The sequence below is a fragment of the Montipora capricornis genome, chromosome 1 (assembly GCF_036669925.1).
Source record: "Montipora capricornis isolate CH-2021 chromosome 1, ASM3666992v2, whole genome shotgun sequence".
NCBI lineage: Eukaryota > Metazoa > Cnidaria > Anthozoa > Scleractinia > Acroporidae > Montipora > Montipora capricornis.
The window spans coordinates 24,340,803-24,350,802 of record NC_090883.1 but is presented as its reverse complement, the minus strand read 5'-3'; the positions used below and the strand labels follow the sequence as shown (position 1 = coordinate 24,350,802).

At 39.1% G+C, this 10,000-nt stretch overlaps 1 protein-coding gene across 1 annotated transcript in view; it reads left to right on the top strand.

The window, feature by feature from the left end:
* The window catches only part of LOC138031500 (splicing factor 3B subunit 1-like), a 35,508-nt gene that overhangs the window by 11,242 nt on the left and 14,266 nt on the right, over nt 1-10,000 (top strand). Inside the window, 13 exon segments of the mRNA XM_068879207.1 lie at nt 92-145; nt 604-947; nt 1,100-1,198; nt 1,672-1,767; nt 3,065-3,268; nt 3,733-3,810; nt 4,350-4,436; nt 5,113-5,195; nt 6,194-6,381; nt 6,641-6,786; nt 7,706-7,852; nt 8,466-8,591; nt 9,083-9,208. Coding sequence (XP_068735308.1) covers nt 92-145; nt 604-947; nt 1,100-1,198; nt 1,672-1,767; nt 3,065-3,268; nt 3,733-3,810; nt 4,350-4,436; nt 5,113-5,195; nt 6,194-6,381; nt 6,641-6,786; nt 7,706-7,852; nt 8,466-8,591; nt 9,083-9,208 — 1,778 coding nt within the window.

Here is a 10,000-nt window from a genome sequence, read left to right as displayed (position 1 = left end):
AATACAAGGAAGTGCCTTTTATTTTGTTGCATTGACCTATCTTGCTCAATTAGTGTTCCAGTCAATTTAATGGCTTCTGTCACTTAAATAGGTGTATCATCAGCAAGAAGGAATCGCTGGGATGAAACTCCAAAAACGGAAAGAGGTTTGTTAAATTTTGCCCCTTTTTGAAGATCTGTTATTTCACTCTGTTTGTCAATGCTAGGATCTTGATGTAAAAAATTTGAACCAGATATAATTTGTCATGTAATATTGACTTTTTTTTTTGAGATTCTGTTCATACATTTTTGTAATTGAGTAGTTTTTATATGGATGACAATGTTATGTAGAGATTTAACCCTTTCACCGCTGAAGTGGTCCCCATTGGCAAGTGAAATCATCTGGCATTAGACAGAGCATCATAAGTACCACTCTTAGGAGGAAAAGGGTTAAAAAAGCAAACTTTTTAGGTTGGAGCACCATTTCTTGTTCAATTTGACTGTTTTACTCACACACAAATAATATTGAAGTCTCCACTGTTCTAGGCTCTTGTGTACTGGGTCCAAAACCAAAGGTTACTTGAGAATGAATTCTTTTATTAAAGATGGCTATTTTTCTTTGAAGGTGAAACTCCAGGTCATTCCACACCTGGCTGGGCAGAGACGCCTAGAACAGACCGTACTGGGGCAGAGACCCCTGGGGCCACGCCCACTCCAGGCAGCAAGAGGCGGTCCAGATGGGATGAGACACCTGCTAGTCAAATGGGTGGCACAACCCCTGTTATTGGCACTAGTGGTGTGACACCTGCAGGACCTGCTGCCATGCAGATGCAGACCCCTACCCCAGGTCAGATGGCCATGACACCCGAACAGATGCAGGCATATCGCTGGGAGAGGGAGATTGATGAAAGAAACAGATACCTGTCTGATGATGAACTGGACTCTCTTTTCCCCAAGGAAGGATATAAGGTATTACCTATGAGTGGCGAGAGGAACATTTTAAACTACTTGGTTCTATGGCATTGTTTTATTAGCTGCTTAACATGTCACTGAAAAGTTATTTTCTTTTTGCAAGCATGAGTGATCATTTATTATTATTATTATTATTATTTTTTTTTCAGATTCTTGAACCACCTCCTGGATACCAGCCCATCAGAACTCCAACACGTAAGCTGACAGCAACACCGACTCCAATAGGTGGAAGTGGCTTTTACATTCAAGTAAGATGATTTACTGGAGTGATTGTTTGTTTTTCCTTAGCTGCCCTTGGTAGGCGATGAATAGCATATATGACTGGTGACACAAGTTTTGGTAATCATTAAAAGGTGAATCTCTCCGCAACCTCACACTGTAACGAGAAGCTGAGCTCTATCTTGACATGGAAGTAGCTGTGATCATTTTTCCTTTTTGTGGATGCATCTCATAGTAATTATACCAATCGTAATATTAGTATTCAGTGCTCTAGATAAGATTTGGAGGTAAGGTTTTCTGCAAGTAATCTGTAGGGGTCAAACTGTAGTCTAGTAGCTTTCTGTGTGTTTCCTGAAGTGCATTCCTTCATTGGTTGGGTCAGGTCTTCAGCTTTGTGTTGGTTTTTGACCCTAGACCCTACCCCTTATTTGGAACACTGATATTATTGTAGTTGTATACCTTAGATAGTGTACAATCTTTTTGCCTTTTATGTTACTTGCAGCAAGAAGACAGATCAGCCAAACTTGTTGAAGACCAACCTCCTGGAAATTTGCCTTATTTGAAACCTGATGATGTGCAGTACTTTGACAAGCTGTTGGTAAGTTGATGATGCCAGCTTTCCTTGACACGTTTTGTTATTGTTTATCACACTCCCAGGGCTGGACATTAACACTCACCTGTTTCCCATTGGAGAGTAAATTTAACACTTGGGAGAGTAAAAAAATAGAAATGAACCAAAATACTCAAGCAATTTTTCTTTTTAAAGGCCTTAAGCCAAATGTATGCAAAGAAAACGAGCAAGCAGCCCCTAAACACTAGCTAACGGTTGCCATGATCACCTCATTGATGACATTTTTCTGCCATATTGAAGAGCTCCTGTCTGAGGTAGTCTGGGTACAACAATCACACGAAAAAGTCACACTTTGTAACTGAATGCGCCGTATTGGATTTTCAAAGTTTTGGATTTATGCAGAATTCAGGTGGCAATAATGAGCCTACACAAAGAGAAAATGAAGTGCAAGAAAGCCAAACCGAAGGCAATGCTACAGATGCTGTAACATCTTTGCAATTTCATTTTTTTTTCCAATTTCAATGATTAAAATTCAGTCATTGAAATTGGGGCATCTCAATGGCATCAAATAACACACTGACTATTTCTGCGGTAAGCAACTTTACAGTGTAATGCACTCCCACATTTTTGACTCTTTCATTCCAATAGAAATGAGTTTCCACTCGCTGGTTTTCATTATTAGGGAAGGGGGAGATGTGTAGAATGTTGATATTAGGGCAACCCTTCTGTGAGAAATCTGATCTATAGTTAAACTCTGCCTTTGTACTTGAGAAGGGGAATGTCATTTTCAAGTATTTTCCTTGAAAAGGGAATTTTACATTAGCTCTCTTGGCAGCAAATTGTTTACCTCATTTGCATTGGACCATTTTTGGTGACCATTCCCACTGAATTCTACTTGAAGAATTTATTAACACCAAAAACGCCCTCTGGCATTAGACAGAGTAAAATCTGCCAAGTCTCACACTCAGGGGACAATGGATTAAAGTACAGGATCAAGGTGTTTCAAGCAGGGTTGGCAGTAAACTGAATGACTTATTACAACAACAACATACGGGTGTTGGTTTCATTGTAAACTACAGGTAGGATTTGACGAATCCTTACTCCAAAAACCCTTTTCCTTGGCAACTGCATGCTGTGCAACAATTTTTTTGAGAGAGTGGCTATAACATCGACATGATCCAGTGTAAGTCCTCTGCCCACCGGCACCTTCTGTTCTTCACCCCTCCCCTTCGTTTGTTACCATGCTGCCATTGACATTTTGACATTTCATGCAGTTAAGGTGTACCAGCAATAATTTTTATTGTATTGCTTGTGTATTTTTTAGGTGGATGTTGATGAAAGCACATTGAGCCCAGAAGAGCTGAAGGAGAGAAAGATCATGAAACTGCTTTTGAAGATTAAGAATGGTACCCCACCCATGAGAAAAGCAGCCCTGAGACAGATAACAGACAAAGCTCGTGAATTTGGTGCAGGGCCATTATTTAATCAGATCCTCCCTCTTCTCATGTCACCCACATTGGAAGATCAGGTCAGTGACCAATGTAGTTTTTTAAATTTTTGTTTATCTTTTTTTCGGGGTTGTTTTTGTGTTGATAAAGCCGAAAGGGAAGACGTAACAGCGTGCAACCTGTCTTCAGACAAATGAAGAAGCTACACAAAAGATCAATCTATTCATATTTGTCAAATAAACCCTTGACATTTCTAAACGTAACCTAGTCAGCTAGCAGATCCCCCCAGAGTCAGTAGGACTGCACCTTGTAGTCACACCAGAAAGTTAACTAGTGGTTTTGCCCTCAGCTTGATGGCTTGCATAATTGACTAGAGGGTATGGCTTGACTGACTAAAACTTTAAATAAGTCTTGTGTATTCAAATTACTTATTATTACTATTAAGTGGAAAGGTTTTTTTGTGTCCTTTAAAAAAAAATATCAGCATGCCTCATAAACAGCTTCCTATCTGCAATTTCTCAAATAATTTAATTTGCTTTTTTAGGAGCGTCACTTGTTGGTCAAAGTTATTGATCGCATCTTGTACAAACTTGATGATCTTGTTCGTCCATTTGTTCACAAGGTAAACTTTTAATGTAACTAGTTTTATTTTCACAGTTATACCATAATACATTACCGTATCAAGAAGTCTCTGTGGTCAATTCAACAGTAACTGCTTTCAGTGTGAGAAAGCAATCAACATGGATTGATCTACTGGTATTTTTCACTTAACCTACCCACTACTGGAATTGAATTGGTGGAACTGTTATGGGACCTGTGTTGTGCAAATGGGTAAGAGGGTTGGATGCCTCTGGAGCCCAAGGCAAGGCCCATGTAAAGCATGGAAACTTTTTTTCCTTCATATAATTTCTGGGCAAATAGAGATAAGGGGCCAGGAACTCCATGTGGCTGTGCCAATCAGGGAGGTGTGGTAGGATGTGGTTCAAGCAATCTCACCAGAATGATGCTGCTGGAAATGTTGATAAAGTGAATCTAAAATTTTTGGTGTGTTAGACAAAGTATGGATTAAACGATTAATAACATATGATATATTTAGTGATTTACCTCAAACCTATCTGAACTGATTGTTTGACGTTGCATTAATTTTGCTCTCCATTTTAGATCCTAGTGGTTATTGAGCCACTGTTGATTGATGAAGATTACTATGCAAGAGTGGAAGGACGTGAAATTATTTCCAACTTAGCCAAGGTTCAGAAATGCTTGTTTCCTATCTATTCTTTGACTAAAAGTAAAGTAAAGTCAATTTATTTAACATCGGTAGTTCCTTCAGTTACGAAACTGGTATCAATGGAAGCCGACGGTGCGCCTTTTACCCCCTTCCTCTGTCAGTGCTCCGTTTCACGGATATTTAATGCTACGTGTATAGCTACGCGGATCAGAGGAAAGTGGAAACAGACATTGAAGTCACCGAGGATCGAACTGGGGACCCCTTGCTCCGAAAGCCGCGCACTAGCCGACTGAGTTACGCCTGGAAAGGTTGGTTTTTGAGGAGAGGGGAAAACCAGAGTACCCGGGGAAAAACCTCTCGGAACAGAGTTGAGAACCAACCAAACTCAACCCACATATGGCGTAGAAACCGAGAATCGATCGTGGACCACATTGGTGGAAGGCGAGTGACCTCACCACTGTGCCAGCCCTGCTCCCCTATCAATAATTTATATTTACAAAAATAATGATAACAATATTATTTTACGAAGGGGACAGTTGACAAGTAGAAGCATCTGGCATTAGACCAAGTAAAATCTGTTGTCTCACTTCCAGGAGTCAATGCGTTAAATATTATCATCATCCTTGGCATGTGTTAATTGTGGGACTAATGTTAATGAATTATTATATATTATTATTGTTTTGCTTCTCTCATTAGGCTGCTGGTTTGGCGACCATGATCTCGACCATGAGACCTGATATTGACAACATTGATGAGTATGTTCGAAACACTACAGCAAGGTATGCTCATTGTGATTTCTAATGGAAATTGCATGATCTTAAAAATAATTTTGTTATAAGCCAGCGCTCGAAGCTGCAACTGAATTGGTTGCCATGGCAACTAAAATTATTGCCAAGGTTGCCAATTCAGCAACTGTTCCGGAGTGGAAGTGGTGTCATGATAATTGGTATATTTTTTTAAACTCTAGATTCCTGGAGACAAAATGAAAAAGCTTTATAATATATCTACATTGTCCATGAATTTCTTTTGCAATTTTTGCAGTTCTCTTCTTTCTCTATTTGTATGAAGAGTTGAAGGACAGCGAATAGATGTACATGTACACGTTTAAGAGTGATCGTAAGGTGGCCATCTTTGTCTCGAAATGGTCATAAGTTCTTTCCCTCATATAATACTCCACAGTGTGTCATAAAGGGAAAATGGCGACCAACATTTTATATTTGGCGACCAAAGGCCACTTAGGAAAAAACTGAGCTTCGAGCACTGTAAGCGCGAGTGTTGTTTAAAAAATTCTCAGAATTAGACAACTTTCAAAATATTTTCAAACCCTTTGCTCAGAAGACCTTTTGTGGGGATCAGTTCAGTATCTTTTCTGAAGTTGGTCTGAGTGCCAAAGGTTTGTGTTACAACCACATTTTTCACAAGAAAAGCAATCCACCAGGCCTATTCAGAGATTGGGTTGTGTGTGAATGTTAGTAAGTGGGTTCATATTAGGGACAGTCACACAAGAAGGCTTTAAGTATAGCCAAGTTCTACTTTGAATGTGCACAGGGTTTATTTTAGTTCAAGTCCATTGCTCTGTAACCTTAGAAATGAGGTATCTTCAGAGAAGTCAAAGTAATATCTCAAGACTGGTTTTATCCCCCTCGAGTGCTTATTTGAGCAGATCAAAACACAGAGGGGTGTCTAGGAAGTCTCAAGTTGAGTTTTTGTTGTCACACTTACAGCCTTCTTGGAACCCAGTATGACATCAAGTCCCGGGTTACTTTTTTTTTTTCAGAGCCTTTGCAGTTGTTGCCTCTGCCCTTGGCATTCCTTCGTTGCTACCTTTCTTGAAGGCAGTTTGTCGCAGTAAGAAATCATGGCAGGCGAGGCATACTGGAATCAAAATCGTGCAGCAGATTGCTATTCTGATGGGCTGTGCCATTTTGCCACACTTGAGGAACTTGGTGGAAATTATTGAGCATGGTGAGTATGCTCTCCCCTCCTATAAAGACCACCATTTTTCCTTTGTCTCTTGCACTACAACTTATTAATTTGACCCTAAGATAAATAGCAACCCAGCATATCAAGGAAATAGAGAAGATAGTAGAGACCAGTTGAGTGCTTTGAACAACATCCTTGATAAATGCATCTCTTTGATTGCAAACTTGACTTCTCATTCAGTCAACAGTGCTTAGTTGTTGGAGAACTCTTTTGTCACATCTTTTTTTCTGAATATTCTAAGGTTTGGTTGATGAACAGCAGAAGGTGCGAACCATTACAGCTCTTGCCTTGGCAGCTCTTGCTGAAGCAGCAACTCCCTATGGTATTGAATCTTTTGACAGTGTGCTGAAGCCATTGTGGAAAGGTATCAGACAGCACAGAGGAAAGGTGAGACAAAAAAACCCTGCACCCTGTATTTACGGTACCCTAAGAACCTTAAGGATCTGATATGATTTTTAAACTTCTCACAAATACATGATCTTGGAAAGGGTTTAAATGTAAGCTGGGGGCAAATGCAATATACAGGAAGGTGGTACTGAAAGCAGGTGCTCCGCCTCCTCCCACAAAAAAGTGGCCGCATACAGGCGCAATTGAACAAAAGAATCTATGGAGAATACTTATTTGACCAAAATACCACCAAGAAACTAGTGTGGTAAGAGAGACAGAAGCAAAGGGTGTGAGAATCTTTAAAGATTTGCCTGCAAGAGCAAAGTACTTATCCACTTAAAGTTAGCTCATAAACAACACACTTACGTGTAAGGAGATGCACAACAGGACCACTTGAATTCCCTGAGGGCTTCCCAGTGGGTTGCATCTACCTAAGGGCTGGTTCTCTTTAGTATCAGAGTCAGAATCTGGATTGTTAGCAGATTGGTTTCACGTTCACAGCTATGAGGCTCAGTTAAGAGTAGCCCATTTCCGAGTTGCTGCATGCCTCAGTTTCAAAGTGAGTCCTGGTGCACAACCATTCAAATGGAAATGAGTTGTGTATTTTGTATGCAAATCAAACTCATTTCCCTTTCAATAGTTGAGCACCAGGCAACAAACAGCAACTCGGAAATGGCCTATTTGAACGTGATACAATACTAAAAATTCATGTATATATGTTTGGAACGAAAGAAAAACCAAATAACAGCAGTGCAAGTGAAGTTGGAAGCTAGGCAGAATGAAAGTTGTCTATTTTGTAAATCGTCTGATCTAGTGAATGGATTGTCAAAGTTATGTGCAGAAAAATAAATGAATATCAATGCTTACTTTTGTTTCATGTAGCTACCTTTTTAACAGTGGGACTGTCTCTCCATTTCAGGGTCTTGCTGCCTTTCTGAAAGCCATTGGGTACCTTATTCCACTGATGGACGCTGAGTATGCCAACTACTACACTAGAGAAGTGATGTTGATCTTGATTCGTGAGTTTCAGAGTCCTGATGAAGAAATGAAGAAGATTGTGCTGAAGGTTGGTTTCAGTTGGTAGTTGACATTATTCTTTATATTGGTATGGAGATATATGCATTACCATGCAATTTTGCTGCCAATTGAATCTGGCAATGAACAAGAGTCTGGTTTTCTTTGGTAACTAGCATATTTGCGAGTTGAAGATTAGGGCCATTCTTACTGTAGGAATCAAAGAAACTAAAAGCTTTACTAACTAAACTGTACACGCTTCCAAGGCTGCTGCCTAAGAAAATTTTAAAGGGGCCCTCAGAGCTAAACGCTGAGAACTTAGGAGCCCAACATATGAAGTGAAAGGTGTTGCTGTGTGTTGCTTTTTATCCAGCCTATTTACATGAATGAGACTGATAATTTTATAAATCATTGATTTAGTTTGTCAAATAAGTATTAGAAATTCCTTAAAACAAAATAGGGGATCTAACAATAAGCACAGAGAGAACTTGCACTGGTAAACTCCAAAATCATAAGTTTCAACGATGAAATGATATATGAAATGAAGTGAGGAGGATCATAGAATCACTTAAAATCATACTTGTGGGGAAAGTTGCTTCAAGTAAGATGTTTTCTGTTGACAGGAATTAATGCATTGATGGTTTTGTTTGATTTGTGTGGTATAGGTAGTAAAGCAGTGCTGTGCAACAGATGGTGTGGAAGCTCAATATATCAAGGATGAAATTTTACCAGATTTCTTCAAGCATTTCTGGCAACACAGGATGGCACTGGACAGACGAAACTACAGGCAGGTTAGTAAAACATACTCTTTAATTACTATGTTAGTGGTAAAGAACCACATGTAGAAGTATGGTGAGAAGGACAAGTGAGGGTATAGTCAGGGGGCTAGATGCAGCGTCCAGATAATTATTAGAGTTGGTTTGAGAATTTATTGTTATGATTGAACAGATCTTGTATCCTTGAATTTGGTTGCACTCCTCAAGGCTTCTTTGTAATCTCTTAAGTTTGTTACTTCACTGGATTTTCATCCCGAGAAACAAGAAATTAATATGAGCATTTCACATGCCTTCAGCATACCCCTCCTACTTTTCAAAACGTTATCCTTTCAAACTACTTCTTGCTATGGCAAAGCACTTCAACTAGGACAGTTTTCAAAGGTTGTAGTTCAAATTTGAGGAGCATTGCCACAGTTTTGTTGCTTTTACGCTTTACTGGAAATGGCAAAGGAGTTGAAAAAATGAACAGTTTCAACATAATTCATGGCTATCGCATGCTTTTGCAGCTTGTTGACACCACAGTGGAATTGGCCAACAAAGTTGGGGCATCAGAGATCATCAACAGAATCGTGGACGACTTGAAAGATGAGAATGAGCAGTACAGGAAAATGGTGATGGAAACCATTGAAAAGGTATTTATCCTTCATGATATATATATTTTTAAATCTTGGCTACCCAGTCGGCCATTCCTTGATCTTTGAAAGCAGGTGTTTCAAAGTTTCTAATGAAACAAATTTCTGTATATTTTTACAAAATCCCTTGTGCTGCAAGAGCAGCTGAAAGCATTAGGAATTATGAAGAAAATAAACCAGCTTTGCAGCTTTAAAATGGTCCATCTGCCAGCACTTGGAATAGGTAATGCAGTGGGTGGCTTATTTTGCACAAAACCAGAATCTTAGAGAACATGTTTTTTGTGCATTCTTAGTAAAGCATGTTCACTCTGTTATTTGGTGCAGAATATAATTCTGTTCAATTCCAACAAACAAATTTATGTTCTGTGTACAGGTATATTGCTAATCTGGAATAGACCTTTTGTACGTTTTGTTTTCCCATTTCAGACCATGTGATATTACTCTAGAGAACAGTTTCTTTCAAATGTCGTGTTATGCACTTGTTTTCGTGGGAATAAATATGAAAAAAGCAAAAGGAAAATTCCCTTGAGAACATCGCATGGTCTAAAATGGGAAAGCAAAGTGTAGAAGCTAAAGAGGTCTATTGTGGAAAGAAATCATTTTAATGGACACTTACTTTTTGAGGGCTATTCTTTTAGTGTTTGCACCAATCGACTGGGAAATTTTAAGAATCGTTTTCAATGCTTTGAAAATCCTTGAAAGTGTTTGTTAATTCATCTTCATCCTAAAAGTCCTTGAAGTTGTTTGATTTTTGGGGTTGTAAATGTGACATTCATTTGTCCCTATTACTGC